Genomic DNA, 24,884 nt, shown 5'->3' on the forward strand with positions numbered 1-24,884 from the left:
CCGTTTGTCATGTTTACAGGTTCCTTCTTCAGAGATAATTGAAATAACAAGCTGTTGGTGCACATTAATGAGCTCGCCCCTGGTAAGTTTTGTAGTAAAAGAGCTGTGCTGTGGTGCAAGTTTGACAGCTGAAGTTTTAGTTATAACCTGATTTTTATTTTGCAAGTGTTACACTGATGCTATCTATAACCTATAATAGTCGGTATGTGCCCATACAGATGAACTCTACAGATGAAGATTTTCATTGTTTGGACATTTCTTGAATTCAAATTCAGGCGGGCAACTACGGGTGTTTTCTGAACTTTACTTTGATTATATTTAGTCATAGATATCTAATAAGACCTGACACCAAGTTTTCAGAGGTTTTGAATGTTAACATTTAGTATCTAGCTCTAAATGCTGTATCAATATGTATACATTAAATGTATACATTTTATATATTTAGTCTACAAATATTGGAGTCGGCCTACAAAATATGTAGAATTTATACTCACTGCAGGTTTCAGCCCCTCTATCCGAGGGAGGAGTCAGTGATAAAAGCATCTCTCTTGAAATGTGCTATTCAAAAAATGTGTTGAATGTAGGCTAAAACCAGTCTCACCTGTGTTTTGTATCAGAAGAAGAATCGGAGGTGCTGAAGTTATCAGGTCCATTGTGTGCCAAGAAGCTTTTAAAACAAGGGGTGACACCTTATTTGTTTAGTTAATTCATTTGTGTTTTGACTCGGGCGTTGTATCACACTCTGTATATAATGCAATTATCATATAATCACACTGGATTGCATCACAGCATGAACATATTCTGTATGTGTACGTGAATCAGCTCGTCTTATTTTTCATAAGTGTGAAACTGTCTCAGCCCAACCCAGTGCGTTGGCCCTGTGAGTGACAAAACGGGTACAAGCTGCTCAACGGCCCAATGAGTAACTGGTGAAGTTATTAGAGCAGATGGGGCCAGGGCTGGAGCTAGTTTTGAGGACACTGTGGTCATGTTTCCTACATTTTTTTATGCTTTTATCAGTACTTAGTTACTTTTTACATACAAAAATATGATGTGTTTATATGATATGATAGATTACTACTAATCTAGTCAGCAGTATGCAAAGAAAATCCAACAAGCTATCGATCTAGCTACAAAATCTGGGGTCCACATTGACAAATTACAACATTAAAATGCTCTTGCATGTAAGTGGTAAAAACAGAATAATGCAAAATGAGAAACCAACTTGTATTTTTGATACTTTCAGTACATTTTGGTTATAATGCTTCTGTATTTTAATTAACAGTCAGCTTTTACTTCAGTTAAGGATCTGACACCCACTGCCTTATAAAGGCCTACATATTTATACATCAGTAATAATATTCGAGTTGTGTAATATATACTGACTGAGTACTTCTGGATAAAACACCTGTACTTTCACTGTATTTTCCTTTTGCATTATTATGCATCATTCTTGCACTGCTGCAGTTACATACTAGTTCTTACAGTGATAAGTGTATGAATTGGTATTTGTTTTGGTGCATGATCTTCCACACACACACACTAATCAATGACTTTCTTTCCCTTTAAATAAGTGAACTCAATCGTCTGCTGATCAGCCACGTATCGCCACGTCTGCGCGCATGCGCAGCGCCCTCACATTTGTGTTCCGGGGTCGACCGTTCAGTGTATACACACAGTACAACAACAAAAAAAACATCACTGTGTAGTTGTTTTCATTTTCTATTCACATAGTTATCACACGGACCGGTGAGGGGGGAGTCCGGGGTTTCATCCAGAAGGAGAGACGCTTTGATTACCACCGAGAGGACGTCTGTAGAGATGAACTTCTTCAGAGGAGTGATGGGTGGGCAGGCAGCCGGGCCGCAGCCGTCCGGAGCGGAGACGGTAGGAAACCAGTGCGGCTAGCTAGCTTCGGCTAACTGCAGCTAGCTAGCTGCTGCTAACTGCAGCTAAGCTAACATTTCCACCACTGTGTACCTAGCAAACTGAGACCACGCACACGTCAGCAATAAAACACGTGTGTTCCTTCACTGAAGGTTATTTTTTCTCTCTCGGTAAAACATCCAGGATGAATGTTGTGAGGCTCGGGCCTCCCTAAATGTGAGCAACGAGCTAGTCAGAAGGCTAATTAGCTAACGTAGCATATCTGTCAGTTGTCTGGACATACCAGCTGTTTTCTGTACGATTATCTGTTTAGTAATGAATGAAAGAAAGACAGACAATAAGGATTTTTAGGAGTATCGGCTGTCTACAATATATTTATTTTAAAATAACATCTGGCAACACAGAAGCTAAATATTCACACCCATTATTTAGCACAAGGGCACCATCCTTATGTCTCCTATGTTCTTGATATAAACATTGTGAGAGTTATCTTCACTAACGAATGAAGGGAGGAGGACGTTTCAGATGCACATTGAATGGTAACAATCCATTCAGCCACTGAGAGGTATCAATGTGTTACGAAAGAAAAAGAAAACCCATCTTTTCCACACATTTAGGGTTGTGGGTTTCAAGGAGTAGATTAGTTTCAGGAGTAGTTTCAGTAGATTGGGTGATTTCAACACTTGACGTTGAGAAACAAACATTGCTGAGAACATAAAACCCTTTGAAAGGTTTTGTTAATGTGTCATATTAAGATGACGTATTAATGCTGTGTACTGTCATGTAGGTCTACAGCTAACGGATACTGTCAATCTCGATACCCTGTACTCCATGCCTCTGAAATATAAGGGAACATCACAGTCACTGACCATCAACTATTAAGACATGTAAATACAGATATCTTCTCTTGGATGTATATGAGGCATAACAAATAAAGAATGATTCTTCTATTAACAGATCCACAAGTTGTGTGACCGAGTGGCCTCATCGACGCTGCTAGAAGACCGCAGAGATGCAGTCCGGGCTCTCAAGTCTCTCTCTAAGGTACAGTAAAGTATAAAGATCAAGTTATTGGAAACAGGTGCAGTAGAAATACTAATTTGCCAGCTTTTTATTATTTAAAAATAGCAACTGAGTGTAGGAAGGGGTTTGTGTTTAGCCACATCAGTGATGCTTCTAGTACTTTTTTATTGAGTAGGTGTTCAGTGTATTCACTTTTTTAATTTACAGGAGTAGCTGTCAACAAAGGAGGAAATAGCAGTGGAATTCAATTCCTCTTGCTCTGTATAACATTAATTTATTGGGACATTTGTGAACAATTTCTCCTCTGTCACACTGTCATGGATGAAGCTCTCTTTGGTCAAACTCTGCTGATTTAAAAATGAACTAATCATTCACGTAAACCTCTGCCAAGCCGCCTCTCAGTTCAGTTCATGGACAGTTTTGTTACTGGCTGCCACATCAACCATGAGTAAGGACTTTATCAGGCATGAATCAGCGGTTTATCAGGCACAGGGTTGCGCATTAACACGCAGTGGTGTCAGTGTTGGTCAAAAACACAGACACGGATGTGTTGGCTTCCTGTATTGTAAAAGAAAGATGATTCAGAGTTAAGGATTCTTATTTTTCTTTGTCAACACGGATTGAAATTCCTTTTTTTATTTTTTTAAATGTCTTGTCCTGTCAACAGTGGATCATTTATCTTATTATTATTGGTTTATAAAGCATATTTTAATGCACAACATTTCCAGAATAAACCTCCAAAAAATTCCTTAAAAGTTTCTTAATGAAATACCATTTGGTAATATTCATTCATATCTTGCACTGTTCCATAGCCACGCTTTACTATGAAACAGGAGAATAAAAGTTTTTTAAGTGCCTTTTATAAAATGCCTTGTGTTTCTTTTACATCTCTTGTATGCAACACTTGCGTTGTTGTTGAATGGTGCTTTACAAATAATCTTGCATTCCCCACCTTTTATCTTTTGTAGAAATATCGCATGGAAGTTGGCACACAGGCAATGGATCACTTGGTTAACATACTGCAAACTGACAGGTATGTTGATGTAGTTTTTGTTTTGGTCACGTTGTCCTAAACAGAGCTTTGTGTTTTGGTTTGACTGTGTTTTCTTGCTCCCTTAACAGGTCTGACTCTGAAATCCTTGGCTATGCTTTGGACACGATGTACAACATCCTCTGCAATGATGAGGAGGAAGAGCAAGGTATTAAACGCACAAATATATGAAACTCACCTTAAATTAGTTTGAGATAATTCTTCCTATGTATGTGGCTACTGTGAATGGTGACTGAGCCATTGTTTTGCATGTGTAAACGAGTTATTTTTAATTCCCCTCCTCTGTACACTGATAATGAATGCTTTATGTAAAAATTCTCGTCTCTCTTTTCTCTTCCATGTTTTAACTCTACAGATGAATCAGAAGGTAAAACTCTTTGACTGTGCATGATGCCCCCCCCCCCCCAGCACTTACAAATCATACGTTGTTTTTGGTTGGGTTGTGGACAAAGAGCGCTGTACTTGTGTTGTTTACACCTGGTGCCGTACACAGATTGTAAATAGCTGATCATGTTCTAGGCTGTGTTTTGGTTGTTGTCATATCTTCACATGAATCAGTCGGCTGATTCTCCTCTTCTTCAGTGGTTGAAATGACAGCCAAGCTTTTTGGGTGAAGCTTGAAACTCCCTCTCCCTCCTGCCCCTCGCAGACGCAGTAACTCCTATCTCTGCTTCAGGGAAGCATAAGAATGCTTCCATGCCTGGTCAGTACTGAAGCCAAGCTATCCCTGCCGTAGTTATAGTCCTGCTTATTTAACTAACTTCACTAAAAACAGTCGGCAAGTGACTGGCAGCTGTTTGGGTGGTGAATGCTTCACTAATACCCTCACATCCCTAAACCTCTTGTCTGTTAGTATGTAATTTCTCGTTGCTCCTTTGTTTCACTCACATTTTTATCCTTGATTATTTTTGCACTCTTCTGGTGAAATTATATGGATTAGTTTTGTTTGGTTCTGTTTGTTTGTTTGTTTTTTCCCGAAATTACAAAAAAAATCATAATTCCTCTCCAGTGGTGGTATCTCGCATTTTTGTTTTGAGCTCTGTGGATTGTAAGTAACACGTGCTTAAGTTCAGCTACTCTTATAAGTCGTGGTCGGATTACTAGGTGGGTGTACTTGGTGTGGTGGTGTTTGTCACATTGAAGCTCTCCGCTCTTCCCACATGATGCGCGTTTTCCACAGTCTTCCATGCAGCTGTCCCTTCGTCCGCGTGTCACCCTTTTATTTTCCCAGAAGGCATGTTCACAAGTATCACCCTGAGCACGTGCACATTTCTCCAATGGCTTCAGATATAAAGTCATTTTTCAATAACTGAAAACCACCAGGGATAAAGACTCTGGTAAAAGGTTTTGAGAAGTTTGCAGATCCAATTTCTACTGCTTACCAACTCAGGCTGATTGCTGTGAACAAACCAACTGGGTTCCCTCAATATAGAACCGTGCTGTAATATTTATTTTCCTCCACAGATGAGACCGCCCAGAAGCAGTCGGATGACCTGGGAGCCCAGTTCACAGAGCAGTTCGTTCAGGATGCTGAACACGTGACTCTGCTTCTCAGTCTGTTGGAGGTACTGAACTGTTTCTGCTCCAGTGGCAAGACTTCTGTGTTGTTATATTTGTCAAAAACAACTGCCTGATGTCTTTGTCCATTGATGTGATCGTTAGGAGTTTGACTTCCATGTACGTTGGCCCGGGGTGAAGCTGCTGACTGTTCTCCTGAAGAACCAGGGTGTCCAGGTCCAGGGTATCATTCTGGTCAGCCCCATGGGTGAGCTTCTCCTCTCCACATCCGATCAGACTTGTTTCGTAGTGTCTGGGTTTTTTACTGTCAACCAATTCTTTATAACAGCTGTTTTCATTTCCATTCTCAGGTGTTTCCAGACTGATGGACCTATTGGCAGACTCTCGAGAAGTAATTCGCAACGATGTGAGTACTCGTCTCCGCTGTCACGTTCAGGCCGACTTTAGCACGGTGTGAAAAAACACCGACCTCTCATTCATGTCGATGAGGTCAGTCAGTCAGTCGGCTGGCAAAAAAGTCGTTCCAGCTCAATTTGTGGTGCAGCGATATGTGACTTCATCCGGCAAGGCACTGTGTTGACCGATCATAAACATGCACCGCACATTCGCAATGTGATTATCAGATGTGTGCTGTTTACCTCTCCTTTGTTGCAACGAAAGATGAAGTAATTGCAATTTCCGGAGTTGTAAATGTTTTATGCCAATAGTTGTATAAACGGCTGTGCAGAGTTTGGGCGTTTGAGAAGCCTTCAAACTCACAGATTTGTTACTCAAACTGGACTTCCTAGATCTTATTTCCACCATAAACAATACGCCCACAATCGACGCAGCCCCCTGTCGTGTTTTAAAGCAGATTTTGGTCTGAACCCCCGTCAAGTGTTGTACAGCTCTTGTCGGATGCATGACGACCTGTTTTTATCTCCAACAGGGCTTGCTGTTGCTTCAACAGTTGACCAAAAGCAATGCTGCCATTCAGAAAATTGTAGCATTTGAAAACGCATTTGAGCGTCTTCTCGATATCATCACAGAAGAGGGCAGCAGCGACGGAGGTAAAAGGAGAATCTTCTAATCTTAAATACAGAATTGTCGCTAAAGATGTAAATACAATCCCTCTTCTTCTCTTCCAATAATATAGGACATTATTTTTCTTGTGAGATCTGTTCTGATGCCGATCCTTTGCCCCCTTTGCAGGTATTGTGGTGGAGGACTGTTTGCTACTGCTGCTCAACCTGCTCAAGAACAACAGCTCCAATCAGAACTTCTTCAAGGAGGGCTCCTACATTCAGAGAATGAAGCCCTGGTTTGAAATTGGTGACGACAACTCTGGCTGGTCCGCACAGAAGGTCACCAACCTCCACCTCATGCTCCAGGTAACGCAGGACAGTCACGCTGAAGCGTTGCTTTAGAGTATTTACAACATTGAACAAGCAAGAACAATGTGGTTTTGCTGTAATCTCGCACAATGTTCTGTTCCCAGTTGGTGCGAGTGATGGTGTCACCAGTGAACTCTCCTGGAGCTACAGCCAGCTGTCAGAAGTCCATGTACCAGTGTGGTCTGCTGCAGCAGCTGTGCACCATCCTCATGGCCACAGGTGTGCCTGCTGATATCCTCACTGAGGTAATGACAGAAAGTTCTACCCGACGACAAAGGCTCCCTTTGAGACTTATTGCATTGAAGCTTGTGATCTGGACACTTTTTTTTTTTTTTTCAGACCATCAACACCGTGTCAGAGGTGATCAGGGGCTCACAGGTGAACCAGGACTACTTTGCGTCTGTCAACGCTCCTTCAAACCCACCGAGGTGAGACGCAGCCAATGAACCGAAACATTGAACCCCCCCCCCCATATCTATCCGACGGTAAACCGACCGAACTTTCTCTCTGATCTCTCTCCTTCTTTTGTCCACAGACCAGCCATCGTGGTGCTGCTCATGTCCATGGTGAATGAGAGACAACCATTTGTGCTGCGCTGTGCCGTCCTCTACTGTTTCCAGTGTTTCCTGTACAAAAACCAGAAAGGACAGGGCGAGATTGTGGCTACGCTGCTGCCCTCCACCATTGATGGTCAGTTACACCAAGTCGACAACCTATAAGTGGCATCATCAGTTGATTTGGAAGTCATCCTGATAAGTCATCATGTGTGTCTCTTTTAAAAAACAGTTCTCCAGTAAGTTAACACATGTTTTGAATACAGCTTTCTATACAGCACGTTTTGAGAGCAACGTTTAAGTTTGATTAGTACTAAAGATGATCCCTTGGTGTAAAACTTTAGTGATTTAAAAAAAATCTCCCTCCCACTGTAGAATATTGATGTCCCTGCTTTTAATTATATCTGTAAATTTGATTATTTTTATGCCTCCGTGCCGCCGACAGCCATGATCGGGTTGAATGCAGCATGCAGTCATTTTATTTTATGTTATTAGTGATTTTGCTTAACACATTTATAAACACTGACAGGCTGATATTTAATGTAATGCAGGAAAAAACAAAATACATGATAGAAAATAGCAGCACTTGTGGTTGTAGGAGAAGCATCTTGCTCACAGGTAAAGGTGAAAAATGCAGTGAATCCATCAGCATCGTCACTGTAAAGCTCAGTTTTCACGTTGCTAGTTAAGTGTAAATCACCAAAAACTTGTATTATATGGAAAGGCAACAGTGTGGACTTCTAATAGTTATTTTGGAGTTCGGCCTGTCACAATGCACATCGCCACACACACTTCGAGATGGATAAACTATTGTTTATTCTGCTGTCAGCTTTATATATTTACAACTATTCATTAACTGACTCCTTTTCCCTTTTTCAGCCAATTCCATCTCAGCGGGCCAGCTGTTGTGCGGAGGCCTCTTCTCAGTTGACTCTCTGTCCAACTGGTGTGCCGCTGTGGCCTTGGCTCACTCCCTGCAGGACAACCTCACTCAGAAGGAGCAGCTGCTGAGGGTCCAACTGGCCACCAGCCTGGGAAAGCCCCCCGTCTCCCTGCTGCAGCAGTGCACCAACATCCTCTCCCAGGTAGGGCAATAGTGGGGCCACTTGGCTGCTAGAATGAAGATCATTACAGGTCATGTGTGCCTTGGTAGGAAGAATTTTATTTTGGCAAATTTAATTCTGAAGTGTCAACAACAGTGACTAGAACGGTGTCACGTTATTGTGGTTTTGCAGGGAGATAAGATCGTCCGGCGGGTAAGTAACGTGTGTTGTGAGTGTTTGGGCGGCACCTATGCTGGTTATTTTTGGCTTGGCGTCTGTAGTCGAGGTCTAGTTGGCACACATGTTTGGGGATCTTGCTGCCCTTTTTTTTAACTCTTTACTGACACCTCTTTCGTCCTAACTTATAGCCATGACCAGATTCTTCCTCAATAGGGAGGCACTTGTCCCCACAGGTTGACTCTCACTGTGTTCACTGGTGGGGAAGTACACAAGAGAGGTGCAGAGAAAAGGGACACAGTAGCTGTTGTTTTTTGTGGTTTTGTCATCCTAACACCTGCTTTGAGCTCTGATGTTGGTTTGTTTACTGCGCTGTAAGGTCTCATCCGTGTGTTCAGCAAGTGTGCTGCAGCAGCAGCTTTCGGGCAGTTTCCTGTCCGAGTGAGAGAGCTCCACTCTTGTTTGTCTGGTTCTCTTTCTTAACATGCACCTGCTTACGAATGCACAGTGCAGGCGCAAGAAGCTTCTATAGTTTATATTGTACAAGGATTATTTAATCTTCACTGTGGGTCCGTTTTATAGTGTTCCTAGGAGTTACTCAGTTTGCATTACTCACGCCATGCATCCCCTGGATTCTTCTCTTTCTCACACATTGTGGATTCTTCGATGGTAGTCTTTGTCAGTCAGCTAAAATGCATGAACTTCGGTGCACCTTCCTGGTGAAACTTCCCACTCTCTGTTGACAAACTCCTTGCTTTCGGCTAGCTCGGTCTCAAGTGAGGTGACCGAGTCTGGATCAGAGAAACTGGATCCCTGACCTGTGCACCCACGTTACTTTGTCAAGTTCAGCCAGGAGCCAAGTACTGAAGGGGGAAGCACCGCGGCTTGATGTAGGAGTCTGATGCATTGACAGTCGGGCAGTAGGAAAAAGCAGAGATCATAGCCAACTAACTACTGATGATGAAATGTCATTTGGTGAAGTGACAGAGTCTTAAGTAAAAGCAGGACATCAAACGGTGTTAGAAGGAGAAGTGGCCCTGATGGTAAAGCCCTCACAAATGAGACTGTAGACACGGTGAGGAGCGCAGAATATCACTCCTGCTCCTTGATGTTAAGAGGAGAGAGCGGAGGTGGCTCTGACATCTCAACAGGTTACCTTCTGGACGCCGTCATGTGAAGGGATTTCCAGTCACGTCCAACTGGGAGGAGACCAGTTAAACCAATCCATAAATTTGTTTTCGCTTGAGTCTTTCATTTCCCACGTGTCCTTGTTGTTCTGTTTGTGATAACCTTATTGACTACTAATGGTTGATGTGATTGAAGTGCTCCCAATTAAGGGTTGATTGGTTTATTTAACCACTTCCGTATTTTAGTTGATTGGGAAATCAAATGCTTTGTGTTACTACCAACATGTCAGGATGGGAAGAAAATTTGTCTTTTTGTTAGAAATGTGGCAACAAAATGAATGCTCGTTTTAACACCGACTCATATTCAAGCACTTTTGTTGCCATTTTATCTGCCTATGTTTTATGACCCAATCTGGACTTAATCTAAAAGTCTATGACCAGAACTCGAATTATAATTAATTAAAATATTATTTGCTATTCCTACCGTGGTTATGATCATGTGCCTTAATGTACATAACTTCCCCACATTTGGTTCTCTAGAATATTACATATTTGGACTCATGTTGATATTTGTTTTCTTCCTTTTTTCCCTACAGGGCAGTAAAGTGCAGACCAGGGTGGGCCTCCTCATGCTGCTGTGTACATGGATCAACAACTGTCCCATCGCTGTCACGCACTTTCTACACAATCAGGAAAACGTTCCTTTTGTATCCTTGAAGCAGCCATCAACCAACTTCATTACAGTAAATGTCTGTAGTTAGTGATCGCTTGGTGAACAAACTGTTACTCAATATTCATCTAACTTCTTTTGGACGAATCTTATATTTTCATTTTAATAACTTTTTGAGGAATTCAGTTAAATCCTTTTATTCAGATTGACGGCCGTGTGCTGTATAACAACGTATTCCACTTCCAGGTTTTAAAAAAAACGGGCTCTTTGAGTGTGAAAGTGACTGGTGTTGAATGAATCCTTAACTCAGTGTGACTCCTGCAGCTGACTGCTCAGATCTCGGAGAACCTGGGAGAGGATGAAAGGCTGGTGCAGGGCTTGTGTGCACTGCTACTCGGCATCTGCATCTATTACAACGACAACTCGCTCGAAAACTACACCAAGTAAGTGTCGGTTCACACAAATATTGAAAATAACTTCATAAACACATCCACATGAACTGCTGTTATCTTATTAGTCTAAAAACCCAGTTGTACCACAGATTGTTGTTGTTAGTCGCTGGATGTGGAATGAAGCTTTCAAGTGGGAACACAGTTTCAGTTGAAACTGACTTGTTAAATGTGTAGGACTTCCTTTTGTAACAAGAGCGCGGTTACAAATTATTTATCAGTATATCTATCTATCAGTTTGGATTCAACCACTCTCTGGGACAACTTTGCTGAAAGCGCACATGACACATTTTAAATCCCTCTTAAAAACATATTTTTATAAGTGTTTTCGCTTCTTAAAACCTCTCTTCACTTAAGTTTTATATTGTTTTGTTTGACTTATTGTACTTTTCTCTATGTTGCTCTTTTGCTCAATGTTAGCATTGTTTGTTCGGCATTTCTGTCTCGTAAAGCACTTTGTAACTTAGTTTAAAAAATGGCTATATAAATAAAGTTGTGTAGGAAAGATGTGTAGGAAAGACAGCTACACGCGAGGATTGTTCTTTTTTTCCTCTACTTTATGTCAGCGATATTTCCCTAGGTGTTTGTCATGCAATTATTGTGCACATATAGTATAATAATGTATAAAAAACATGGATAAGTGTTTTTTTAGAAGTGTACTTATGTTAGCCAAAGCTATCTAAATGCTCTAACTTGATAAAGCAAATGAAAGATCAGGCCAACAGTGACTGTTAACAAACCTGCCGTGTCGTCTCCTCAGAGAGAAGCTAAAGCAGCTAATCGAGAAGCGGATCGGAAAGGAAAACTTTGTGGAGAAACTGGGCTTCATCACCAAACATGAGCTGTACTCGCGGGCGGCTCAGAAGCCGCAGCCGGTGTTCCCGTCTCCGGAGCAGATGCTGTTCGACCACGAGTTCACCAAGCTGGTCAAAGAACTGGAGGGTCAGTCGGAGACCATCTTCCACATCCAGTGATGGTAAAATTGTCAGTTAAATGTTGTTTTCATGAATTGTTGTTTTCTACTCGAAACAGGTGTGATCACTAAAGCGGTTCACAAATCCAATGAGGAGGAGAAGAAGGAAGAGGAGGTGAAGAAGACATTAGAGCAACATGACAACATTGTAACTCAGTATAAAGATCTGATAAGGGAACAGGTAAACAACACGTGCTTTGTTTTTCATTTCTGTGTTTTTGATGTTATTTATATATTATATAGTTATTTATATTAATGTTCTCTCCCGTTGACTTTTTTTAAATTGTGATTGTGCGATCTTCAGGATTCTCAGATCCAGGAGCTGAAGGAGCAGGTGGCGTCCATGTCGTCTCAGGGTGAACAGATGCAGACTACTGTCACCCAGCAGCTGTCCCAGATCCAGCAGCACAAGGACCAGTACAACATCCTCAAGCTGAAAATAGGTGGGTCCGCCTCATTGGGTGACTAATAACGAGTGTTGTGTGTCCTCTATGTCTGGTTTGTTAGTTGAATGAACAATGGTGATTTTGGCAAGGTATGTAATATATTTATATTTGTGTGATTTATTTATTTTTAACAACTCCACCTTCCCTGTTGTTGATACGTTTTACTGCTTCATTGCTGAGATATGGGGCGACATCGCAAGATACAGTTTTACAACGTAGTGTGCACAAGGCAACAACAGGAGGTTTTAAAGAAGTAGTTCAACATTTCTGACAGCGACAACGTCCGGTGCTGAAAACTGAAGCCAAAAACAGCAGTTCATCGGTGAATGGCCCCTTGCAGCTGGCTCCAAAAGCGAGTCAATCCCCGTAGACCTCCAACTTTAAATTAGTTTAAATATGATGGCTTATGTGGCTCGTTTCTCTGTCTTAGTGCTGAATGTAGCAGAGTCCACAAAATAAAGAGTTTAAGATAAGGAGTAAAGTGTTGTCCTAATGGCTCAAAACTATGTTAGTAGAGGGGGTAACATCAACATTTCTATCACATTCCCACATCCTAACTGAGTGCGTGTTAATCCTTTCAGGTAAGGAGAGTCAGCCGAACAGCCAGGGAAACGCCTCTCAGGTGAACGGGCTGCAGACGGAGGAGCTCTCACAGCTCAGAGAGGAGGTGGAGGAGCTACGCAAGCAGCACGCTCTCCTTCAGACACAACTCGGGGACAAAGACGCACTCATCGACACCCTGGTGAGTAGACGTCCACGTGCGGCGTTCGTTTGTTTGTGTAAGCTTCAAGTGGAGGTGGAAAAACGACACACAACGGCGTGGCACCCCGGGGAGCAACGGTGGTCACTGTTCAAACACCAGAATATAATGGAATGAATAATACATACACTGAACTTCAAACCACACCTTCACTATCGTGGTAACAGCCAGACAACATAACAGTAATAGTCATCAACTACAGTTTTCAGATGAACCAAAACTACTTAAAACAACAAATGCATTCTTCCAACAGAACTCCCAGCTGTATTTGGTTGAGGAACACTTGGGAGACTTGAGGCTCCGGTGTTTGAAAGACTCGCTGAGTTAGAGCTGCAATAGTTGGTCGATTAATCCACAGAAAAGTGTTTTCACTTGATTTTGATGAATCATTTAAGACACTTTTTTAAGCAAAAACTCAAAACTGTTCGGCTTCTTCGATGAGTATCACCTTTCTTCATTTTAAATTGAACATCTTTGTGTTTTGGGCTGTTGGTCTGTTGAAACATTTAAAGACCTTCAGCTCTGGTAAACGTTTATGGACCCAGTTCACAATTTTAGGAATAAGAAAAATAATTATCAGATTAATCGTCAGTGAAAATGATCGTTAGTTGCAGCCTTAATCCGAATATAATCCTGCAATTTGAACTGGATGTAGAGTTTTACTTTAATCCTGTCACAGTGAAAATGACATTATAGTGCATCACTAATGTATGTATGTTTGTAGAAGTCAGAGACGGCAGAAGGTTCAGCCGGAGGATCAGACAACACAGAACTGCTCAAGGTAGGATTCATCATACATACATTTTTCCTTTCACCTTTAATTTACAATGAATATATGTGTAAAGGATGAGGATTTCTCTTCTTGTCAACAAAACACATGAGAAGACAAAAACCAACATACTTGGTCTGCCTGTTAATACTTTTAGACCTTCTGTCACTCCCCTTGTTCCTTGAATTTCACCAGACGTAACCCTAAGACTTCATATGTTCAGGTAATGGTTTTATATATTACATTTCTGCAAGTGTTGCTTTGTTTGTTGCAGGAGCTGGAGGCTCTGAGGAGTCAGGTCCAGTCCCAGTTGGCAGAAATCAACCAGATGAAGACAGAGAGACAAGAACTGCTCACAAGAGCTGAAGCTGGGGTAAATATCAAGCACATATGATATTTTGTGCCTAATATATCACATTTTTCTTGATGGATACTAAATTAATCGACCTCCCACTGGTTTCTCTCAGTCCCAGGACGCAGTCTCCAGCAGTGACGGCTCATTAGACGCTGCCAAAATGGCAGAATTAGAGAGCAGACTGGCAGCACAGTCGACTGAGACACAGAGACTCAAGGTTTGTAGAATAACTCTTCAGCGGCATGTGAAGCATCACTTCACCCTGATTTACTACCAGTGCTTACACACTACTTGGCTGTGAGTTCCCATTATTTGTATTTATGGATCATTCTGTCGCTTCCTCCTCCGCCCTCTCCGTCTCCCCTACGTTGGTTTCCAGGAGGAGGCAGAGAGTTTGTCAGAGAGCCAGGCGGAGCTGGAACAGCAGCTGGCTTCAGCCACCAGCACGGTGGCCATCCTGCAGACGGAGAAGGTGAAGCTGCAAACGGAGGTCCAGGAGTCCAAGAAGGAGCAGGACGACTTGCTGATGCTGCTTGCAGACCAGGACCAGAAGATCCACGCCCTCAAACTGAAACTCAAAGACCTGGGAGAGACGGTAGACATTCAGAATTATACTTTTACATTAGGAGTCCTAACTCATCACCTTATAAGGGCTCCAAACTTGTGGAGAATGGAGGTTTCATAGAGACGGTAAAATACAGAAAATAATGAAATAACATTTTAAATAACCCAACATCTAACATAGTATTCATTACTGCTTTAAAAAGTGATATCTTTGTTAGAATTAGCCCTTTTTTTTTATTAAAGGTGGGAACAAGCATAAGGATTAATGTGCAAAACAAAAGCTGCTGCTATGAGAAAGACAATCATTTCTAATTTAATAATTACAGTGCAGAGGCAGCTCACCTCACTCTGATGAGGTTCAGTTGCCTCCAGCTGCCATTGCTCTCATCTCTACATCCACCAAAATCAAATATTAGCAAGTCCAGCTTTTTTTGATAGATGTTATCTCTGCTTTGGTACCATCACACACAAGAACTGGTGTTGCTACAGGTTTGCGGAGGCTGCCTACAGCTGGAATTATGCTTTTTTCGGATCTTCGACGTCTTTGCAGACCTACAGAGAGGCTGTAGGTTATGGGTGAACTGTAAGTTGCAGAGGCTCGATCCAGCCGTGCAAATGCCTCCAAATGACCCCCCTGCACATTTGGCTACATGCAGCACAAAGAGGTCCGATTAACAGCTTTCACACCAGCCGAAACTAACCATACTGACGGGGCAAACGGACCTGAGAACCAAACGGCTCAAGTGTAACAGCGCTCTTGTCTACCTGATGACCAATGGGCTGTCTTCCATATTCACTCATTCATTTGACTATCAAGACAAAAACTAGACTTTAAAGCTTTTAGTAATCTAAAGTTCTGCTCCCGGTTTAACCCGTCACCTGTGGTGGTAGTTGTTGGTACTAGAGATGACTTGAGTAGTAAGAGATCATTTTGTGTCCTGACCCACTCAGCTGTATGTTGTGTGTGTGTTCTGCTTTAGTTAGACTGTGACACTTTCCTTACAGGTGGACGATGAAGACGATCTCGACGGCAGGGACCAGACGGACGACGATTACGAGGATGAAGACGAGGACTAGAGGACAAAACACTGAAAGAAAAGAAAAGGAGAGATGGGAATATTTGTCTGCCAACAGGCAAGAAAAGCAAACTTTGCAGAAACACACCTGAGAAACTGAAGAATAGGACTAATATATTGATGCAGTTTCTCTCTCTAGCTGCCATGCTGGCTCCATTTTTCTTCACCCTCTGGTCACATCACATGTACATGTTAGTTATTTGGACTTTTCGGTGACAACTAAAAAAGATTTGAACATCGTCAGTGCATTCATCTCTGCTACTTTTACCGTCAGTTTGTGATGGATTTTTACCAGTCTTGTGTTTATTGTCATGTATTGTCATATAGTTTGTAATCATAAGAATAAATACTAGGTTAATATTCACACACAAGACATCTTGAAAAAAAAATGTAGCAAATATGCAACTGTAAACGGATGTGATATTATTATTATTATTATATCATAAACATGACGTATGATGCTTCTGCAGCATTAGGGTCACCTGCAATGTGTCACTGTGCGCTGCACCCCGAATTTATCTTCACACCCGAATTAATTCGCGTTTCGAGTATTCTAGTATTTCAACACTCAGAGTTGTTCCCGTTCACGACACAATCCAACCGCTCTTCAATATGCTGCAAAACACTGACAGAAAACATGTAAAGACAAAAAAGATATTTTTGCAACTTTTTGTCCAATACTGGCAACCAGCTTCTGTATGATATTGTGTAACTTATCAGTTTATGAGCCACATTGAAATGAATAAAGAATCTATCAGTCTGTATGCCTGAACAGAGGGATAATTGTAGATAAATTAAATTTTACTAAATCCACAATGAGACTTTTGTATTTGTCTTTTCAGGATCATTTATGTCTGAATATAGGGCTGAATAACATGTGTAAATGTCAATACGTATCGCATATGTTTACCTATGTTCCAGTATCTGTCTGGTATTGTCATGTCCTCGCTACAAAACACACTATGGCAAAAATTGGTAAAGACCTCGGGACAATTTCCGGGATGTGATGACAGCAGAAAAAAGTTGACATAATAATTAGGTCGACAAAAAGAGATAAACCTACAATAAAAATGTCTAAAGTGCTTCACTGGGCGACGTCAACGCTGTAAACCAGAAGAAATTCTCCCCAATTTCTCATTTCCACGCCTCCTAAACATGAAAATAGAAATGAGAGCAGTCATCAAAAATACAAAGTGGCTTTTGTAGAAAAGAAAGTACTGAGAAAAAAAATACATGGAATAAACTTGCATATTTATCTGCTTTGTTGCAATATGACACTTTCATATGCAGACATTTTTCTTTCTTGTCTTAAGAAGAGGATTTCTGAGAGTCTTCCAGTTCTTGAGAATTATTCATACAATCGTTCTTTAATTGCTGAAAAACAGATGGCACCTTAAAGTCTCCTAAAATACGAAGTTTTGGACAATCTAAAAGACCAAACAGTAAGTCTTTAACAGGAATTGTTGGGATTAACCCTCTAATTCCCCAAATGCCAATGAATCTTTCACACCAAGTCATTTGAACATAAATGGAGCCCAAATTAAGAAATATAAGTTTATAATAATACACGTTTCTCGCTCCATTTGTCATAGAAAGCTCATGTTTACGCACATGTGGACGCTGCAGACACAAACCCACAACTGTGTTTAAGAAGACATTTGTCTTTAAACTTTTCTAGCCAGACAACTTGTCGGAACAGCTCAACTATTCGCCCACTAATCCTCTCGGGGACGAGGAGGATGATCACGTAGTTCACACTTGTTCTGGGTAAACCACGCCTACAAGTCTGAAGACTTCTCATGTAGCTAAAACACATCTTGTGTGGCGTGTTTCCACACGGCTCTGCCCAGATGAGGAGGCAGACTGCTGGAGCTTCACTCCTTCAGCCAGCAGTCTGTCTCCATTAAGTCCTAGTGACTGAGGTAAAGAGCAACACCTTCACATTACATACCAGCTTCACGTCTTCATAACTATCGATCGTTTTAAGTAACGAGTCTCATGAATGAAAGAATATTAGCATGTTTGACCTGCTGCACGTACATTCTCATTGTTTATTAGTGTTAATGTGAACACAAGGAGCCTGATGAAGACAAGTCAGCAGTTATTATCATTCATTTATTTATACTTGATTATTATTGTTAGCCAATTAGTTGTAAATAAAATTAACCAAAAGGATCATAGACTCAAATGCACCTCTTTCCTCTAACGAACACAACACACTATTGTTTGCCACACACCAACTGGATCAATACTGTCCGATTATTGTCATCTCTTCTTTGTGATGTAATAAGTCAAATGATTGGCTGTGCAGTCGTCTTCCTCCTGCTGTCATGACTCCTCTTGTGATGGCGGTGTTTCAACACTGGGAGGCGACAAACGCCCTGAAATACAGATGTGCACAACACACCACTCACTAAATGACAAAATGTGTGTTCTTTAAAATATTATATAAGGAATGCAAGATGGATTAAAACAAGTTTGTGTTAAAAGGGTAAACATATACCTTACTTAAGATTATTTTTTTTGCTATAATTAGGGCTCCAATAGTCAGTATTTAAGCAAAAGACAATGTGCTTAACATCTACTTTTTCTCACCTGAGAGCTGAGAATCTGCATTCGATCATAACAGAAGTATCCCACTCTATCTCTAGCATGTTCACAGTGAATGTTGTGTTTATCTTCCATTAAGATTCCACCACCAGTTACACCTGTGTCGAGGCCCTGAGGATAAACTAAACCCTGTTGCCTTCAAGCACCATCCAAATACAGCTCACACATCAGGCTCCACATGACAGATGAACCCAGAGGAAGTCACAACACCTTTAAACCCTAATTTAGATTATTTTACAGGTAGTTCAGTGGAGATTAAAAAAAAACAACTACTGAAACTGCTAAAGATACACAATAGTCACGTGTATTCTGTTAAAACAATGAGTCGATCTAATAGTTTAGTTCACATACACATGATTAAAACAAACCGTTATGGAATCATTAAAGACACAAAAACACATTAAACATTGACATATTAAAACAAACAGTCATGGAACAATGTATGCAAGAAATATAATAAAGACAATTTATTTTGTAATCAACCTGGATTTCCTCGCCACACCCTCCTCGACCTCCTCTCTCGTCGCATCCTGTGCTCTCATCTCTCCTCATCCTCCGCCCTCCTCCTCCTCCTCTTCCTCCTCCTCCAGCTCTTGTTTTCTATTTTTTTCCTCATGGTGACGGTGCGGTGTGTTCAGGAGGCACATGCTCTGGGTTTGAGCCAATTCAGTCAGCTATATTTCTGGGTGGGGGGTGGTGGGGACACTCAAGGTCGAGCCTGTCATCATGACTTTTCACTGACCACCATGCAACAACCACCGGTGTTTTAACACGACTCGTCTCCGCCCGGGCTGCTCCACCACCGCTGCTCTTCACCCAGTCCTCTCCAGGGAAAACTAACCACCACCTGCCGACGCCTCTCGCACCATATGACCGTCTCGAAGGTGAGTTCACTCCGGTCTAAACTCCTGCAGCATGTCAGCGGTCGCTTGTCATGTTGCAGACGTTTTGTGTCTGCAGCGCTGCAACTATGAACGGATTGTGCTGCCGAGAGTCGGGACAGTTTTATTTCACAGGCTTAACACTTGCAGCGTGCGGCTCTGCCATGCGGCTTCACAGCCTCCTCTGAGTGAGCGGAAAAACACAACTCCAGGTCGCGTGTGTGTGTGTGTGTGTGTGTGTAAAGGTGTTTTAACTGATTGTTTTGTGTCTTTAATGATGTTTTTTTTTAACTTGAAACGTCTACAAACTAATCCATATGTAGCACTGAAAAGACGAGGCAACTCAGTGTTGATAACTTGATTGAAATGAAAATGAATCCCAAACAATACTGATAATTGATTAATCAATTTCCTATGAAAAGGAAATGCTGGTTTCAACTATTTGAATGTGAGAACTTTCTCTATTTTGGGTTTTTGATAATTGGTTGGACAAAACAAACTGGCTGGGGCTGGAACTAATTATCTTTTATTTAATGATTAATCTGCTGATTATTTTACCGCTATGATGAAATTAACCACGAAGGAGAAATCTTCAAATTCATTGTTTTATCCCACCAACAGTCGAGAAATCAGAAAAGATCACTTTGGTATCATTTTTGTTGAAAAAAAAAAAAAAAAAAGGATTAAATCTTCATGTTTTCGAGGCTAAATCAGAAAATGTTGATTAGTTTTAAGTGATTTTGTTGATTGATTGACAGATTGATTGACTCATAATTTCAGCTCTAAATGAAACAATTCTTAATTTTGTCTGAAGAGTCTTTGAAGTTTCCCCACTGTCATTCACAGGAACTATATTGATTATTCGATTGAAAGAAGTTATCCCCAAGAATACTCCATAATTGATGAACGCTTCAGGCCAAGTTTCTTAAAACTTACATCATTGCACGTTTGGGTTTTTGACAAAACAAATTATCTGAATTACCTAAAAATTGTAAAATAATGGGTTGCAGCCCCCTGATTCAGTCTCATCCGCAACACTATCTTCAAATATATCTAGAATAAAGTGTTTTGTACACATTCAGAGAAAGTCATCTCTATCTCTGCAACACATCATTAGTATAAGTGAAATCTCTGTGGGTGGTTGTACCCGGTCCGTCCACCAGTCCAACAGATGGTTTGGATCCATTGTTTTTGCTCACTTTTGTCTGGACGAACGTAAACAAACTTAAGACAAAAGAAAAATCTGTTTGAGAGCTCTGAGTTTAATGACCCGAGTCTAATTGTCACCACATGTGTAAAACAGTGGGAGAAATGTATAATTTAGTGCCAACTGGCTCTTCTAGAGTGGCATCCCTTCCCACAGGGGCAAGGTTTAACATTGGTCAGGACAATAATTCAATATGAATGTTATTTCTTATTTTCCATATCATGGTATATGTTGATGTTGGAAAATATTCTTTTTGGGATGTTTGTTTTTTACCAACAACCTGAGGCTCAGCAGGCTCCAGACCCACTAAAATAAGGAATACTATAAATTAACTGTAATTTGAGTGGCTAGACATGAAAAAAAACGTTGTTCTCTTTCCATTTATGTTTAGCAGAACTGCTACCACAGATACGTTGAAGTCAGCTTCTACATTTGGCTCAGGACGGTTCGGAAAGTTCTGAATTTAGAGTGAGAGAGCTCAACATTTTGGGAAATACACGTGTATGTTTTCTTCTCCTCATCTAACTCTCGGCAAGTAGTTTAACTATTCCCTTAAAAATCCCAGGCCATGTCTAAGCTATAGATTTAGCATTTTACTCACTTTAATCATATACTGCCCACTTCTCTGCCCCAGCTCATTAACAGTTGTAGGTCAGTTACACTTGTGCAGACATGTTTGGGACGATTACTTCCCAAAAAATGTATGAGTCTGCCTGTGGTGTGATGCAAACATGTCGGCTCTTATGGTGATGTCAGATCCAGAGATGTCAGAGATTAAAAAAAACCGGAGTGGCATTTCAGGCAGAAATGTGCTGAGTTTAAGTGTGACAATGTGAGTCATGACTTGTGGAGTAAAGGGGTGTCATGCCAGCTCTAGATCTGTCTAAGTAGGTCTGTCATCTACTTAATGGCAAACTGCTGCCAAAATGAGCATTAGACTTGATGAGTTTGCATCACATCTTCACTTGTGTGAAACAGAAAACTCCAGCAGCCAGAAATAAACCTCACAGGAGAACAGCACATCTTCACGGCCTTGTACATATTTTTAATGAGGAGTTTGTGGCATTTGAAGAAACTGTACTCCTTTTCTATTTTGTCCTACTTTGTCCTCTTGTGAAATCTGTTGTGCGCTTTCATTTTGGGGCCATGAAACGTGGCCTTTTATCTCTGGGCATGTTATCACACAGGCTGTTAACACATACCTGAGATTCTCCCACTTTTGTCCAACATGTGACTAGTTCTGTTTGCTATGCGGTTATTCAGAAGCAGAGGCTCCATGGCTTTTCTTCTAAGTTATTTACTGTTTCTCTTGTACTGTATCTCACCCACGTCAAAGGCAGCAACTGGAGTTGTGTTCAGGTTTGTGAGGTTGTACACAAAAGGTTGCAGGTGTCAAAGTCCGACCTGCTGTAATTACTGCTGTCAATTGAAGGCGTGCTTTTAAACAAATATGCCCTTGAGCCTGAGGGCCTTATTGGCCTCTTTGTCTCGGCCAGGCTGCTGTTGGGCAATAAAGTGAACACCAAATAACATATGGTATAACCTGTATTTGGAAAATCAGTGTGCCTTAATTACCTCAGATGCCTGTTGATATTTACTCTTAAGATTGCATGCAAGTGTAGAGTTTTTAATCTCATAGGAACATGAGACAAAATGAGCAGGACGTGTTGTAGCTACTCGAGCTGAAACAGGGAGCAGATTAGTTTGATGGACGGAAAAATGATCAACAGATAATCAGTTGCGTAAATCAATAACTTGTTTGACATTGTTCCAGGTTCTCAAATGGAAATATTTGTCGTCACCTTTTGAAAGCACACCTAATGTCGTTGGGTCCATTAAACGGATGATCTGGAGCTTTTCATTACATCACACTATTTTTGTATTGATAGATGGGATTTGGGACAGTTAAGCCAACATGGATGAGACGTTCAAGTTTTCCTTGACTTCTGGGCACAGACCGCCTGCTGATGAGGATCATGTGAAATGGTAGAAGGCTCTGGAACCGCTACTAAATGGAACTTGAGGTGAGATTGTTTTGTCAAGTTCCAATAATGAACTTTGAAACAAGACATTTCAAGGCATAGCCTTGGACATTGGACATTTTTTATGAACAAAAGATTACTATAGAACATTCAAATGAGTCAAAGGCATTAGCTGACGAGAGGAAGCCCAAACTGAGCTGCAGCTCAGCAGTGTTTGGACTGCAGTATGTGTTGAGCTTGTGGCATTTGATGGGTCATCAGGTGTTACTCCACACTGAGGTGAAGAAACCAATGACAGGGTGGTTCTTGAAGTCATTATGTAACCAACTGTTGTGTGGGTGTGTGTACGGTAGGTGTGTACAGATTGCTTAATACAAAACAAATGGTAATAACCTGTAGCTTTACGATCAATATAAAGCTCTGTGACTTATTGTTTCAGTATGATCCATTCGTCTTGAGATAAATCCAAAGATATCCACCTTTTGAGAAGCTGCAACCAGAGAATATTTCACATGTTTCGTCCCAGCTAGCTTTAGCTGCATGGATCAATGCAAAAGTTGGGCGGTTCACCGCTTAAGTCTAGACTGAAATATCTCAATAACTATCGGATTTATGTTGTGATATTTTTTACAAACATGAATCATCCCAGGAGGATGAAGCCTACTGAATTAGGTGTTCTCCTCAGCTGTACTTTTGTGTTTAGTGCTAATTAGCACATGTTAGCATGCTAAACTAAGATGGCGACCATGGTGAATCAATCAGCCAGATAGCATTGTAGTTGTGAGCGTTAAGCACCACTGTGTCTTAAGTGCAGCCTCACAGAACATGGCTTTCTATATGACTTGTTTTGTCCAGCTAACCCTTGGATATTAAATGACAACAATATAAAAAAAATAAAATAGAACAACATTGTGAGCAGCTGGAACCAGCTAATTGATTATCTAACTGTATTAGCAAAATAAAACTGTGAACTTGTGTCTTCTTGCAGCAACTAAATCTGTGTGTGTGTGCAATGTGTTCCTATTTGCCTTTACACTGGATTATATCACTGATTTAGGAACAAGTTAGAAACCGCCTGAAGTTGAATGAGATCACCTCACATGTCCTCTGTTGCTTCACTGCCAGAGTGAAACCACACTTTGTGCCTCGAGGTGGTGAAGAACCTGATGTTGCCACTAAATGCCTCATACATGACTTTACCTCCAGAACAAAGCCCCCAGGGGCCGTCCTGTCTCTGACTCCTCCACCACCATCACCACCACTCCCCATGTGGCTCGCTTATCATTAAACCAAGTGAAGGCCTGCCTCTCTGCCCAGCAGGGCCGAGGTGACTTCATGTTGTTTGTGCCCGTTGAAACAGATTTCTTCTGCCTCTCTCAGGATTCTTAAACAAATTAAATTATCTAGAAATGTGCGTTGAATTTATGGTTTTTGTCTTCAAAAATCCATTAGAACAGGAATAAGTGTTTTCATTGCGTTCTTTGAAATGCAGTTGAGTAATTCAACTCAGATCGTGTAACTTTGCTGAACAGTGACCGCTCTAGAAAAAAGACGCAATGATGGTAAACACTGGTAATGTATAACATTAGAAGAGTGACTTAAAATCAATCAATCAATCAATTCTGTGTTATCAATACTAACATACGTAAGCTTACTTGACCCACCATAAGCTAGTAGTCATACTACTAGTGGCAGTTTAAACTAATCTTTATTTCCATTACTGATTATTCTGCCAAGTATTGTTGTGATTTGTCATTTATAAAAAAATAGGAAAATTGAATAAGAAGCTCTGTTTTTTCTGATTCATGTCTTTACCCTCTTTTTAAATTGTGCATCAAGATACAAGTCTGATCTGTATCATCATTAACACTCTTCATCAAGCGGGGCTGATTCATCGTCTTTGTCATAATCTATCGAAATTACAGTGATGAATTTTTATATTCACTTGATGCACTCAAGGCAGCAAACCAAACTGATTCAAACAAATCTGCCATATTTGAGTGCTCAGGCTTTAGGAAACAATCTGCTGGTGGATGTTGAGGATGATTACTGTACTCGTCCTGACAATGGTTTAGGAAGTCCTAAAACGCTCTTATGTAACCGGAGAGTCTGCACGTGACTACAGAACCTCTCAGTGCTATTGTCACAAACAGGGGTTGGCTGATGGTCTTTCTAACTAAACCAGCTCCTGCTGTTCTTTGTCGCTGCAGGGCCTGGTCATTTACACAGCAATGCTAAATCACTTTGTAAAAAGACGTGTTTGTATTTGCAATCTTCTCTTTACATCACTGGTACTCAGATCAGTAGTGACAGGTTGTCCTGCACGTTTCTGACATGACAGCTGTCCGACTGTTTGAGGATTATCTGCTCCCACGAGGGGATTACTCAA

The 24,884-nt window shown here is 41.1% G+C and overlaps 2 protein-coding genes across 6 annotated transcripts in view; both read left to right on the forward strand.

The window, feature by feature from the left end:
- Positions 1-1,572: 1,572 nt before the first annotated feature.
- uso1 (USO1 vesicle transport factor) lies at positions 1,573-16,631 on the forward strand. Of its 5 annotated transcripts, none has more exons than XM_031863126.1 (26): positions 1,573-1,887; positions 2,845-2,931; positions 3,879-3,943; positions 4,033-4,109; positions 4,317-4,328; positions 4,611-4,664; positions 5,426-5,526; positions 5,624-5,726; positions 5,830-5,885; positions 6,408-6,528; positions 6,671-6,849; positions 6,957-7,097; positions 7,192-7,280; positions 7,388-7,542; positions 8,286-8,491; positions 10,350-10,460; positions 10,748-10,866; positions 11,633-11,814; positions 11,905-12,026; positions 12,150-12,288; positions 12,873-13,033; positions 13,776-13,832; positions 14,095-14,193; positions 14,288-14,392; positions 14,555-14,770; positions 15,720-16,631. In XM_031863126.1, exons 1-26 carry the CDS (start codon positions 1,822-1,824, stop codon positions 15,753-15,755), a joined length of 2,859 nt encoding a protein of 952 aa, XP_031718986.1. In that variant the 5' UTR covers positions 1,573-1,821; the 3' UTR covers positions 15,756-16,631. The 5 variants fall into 5 exon arrangements, with proteins under 5 accessions (XP_031718986.1, XP_031718985.1, XP_031718984.1 ...); XM_031863124.1 differs by having other exon boundaries at positions 1,574-1,887; positions 15,745-16,631; XM_031863125.1 differs by lacking the exon at positions 4,317-4,328 and having other exon boundaries at positions 15,745-16,631.
- Positions 16,632-19,023: 2,392 nt separating this feature from the next.
- The window catches only part of coro2aa (coronin 2Aa), a 35,157-nt gene continuing 29,296 nt past the window's right edge, over positions 19,024-24,884 (forward strand). Inside the window, exon 1 of the mRNA XM_031863021.1 lies at positions 19,024-19,309. Coding sequence (XP_031718881.1) covers positions 19,295-19,309 — 15 coding nt within the window. The 5' untranslated portion in view covers positions 19,024-19,294. The remainder of the gene's footprint in view (positions 19,310-24,884) is intronic.

The sequence above is a fragment of the Anarrhichthys ocellatus genome, unplaced genomic scaffold, assembly GCF_004355925.1.
Source record: "Anarrhichthys ocellatus isolate YVR2014 unplaced genomic scaffold, GSC_Weel_1.0 scaffold28, whole genome shotgun sequence".
Lineage (NCBI taxonomy): Eukaryota > Metazoa > Chordata > Actinopteri > Perciformes > Anarhichadidae > Anarrhichthys > Anarrhichthys ocellatus.

Excerpts from the sequence above, each read along its gene's own strand:
- uso1 (XM_031863124.1), top strand. The coding sequence starts at position 1,822 with ATGAACTTCTTCAGAGGAGTGATGGGTGGGCAGGCAGCCGGGCCGCAG. Across the intron at positions 2,932-3,878 it reads CTCTCAAGTCTCTCTCTAAG|AAATATCGCATGGAAGTTGG; the intron begins GTACAGTAAAGT and ends TATCTTTTGTAG. Across the intron at positions 13,034-13,775 it reads ACGCACTCATCGACACCCTG|AAGTCAGAGACGGCAGAAGG; the intron begins GTGAGTAGACGT and ends GTATGTTTGTAG.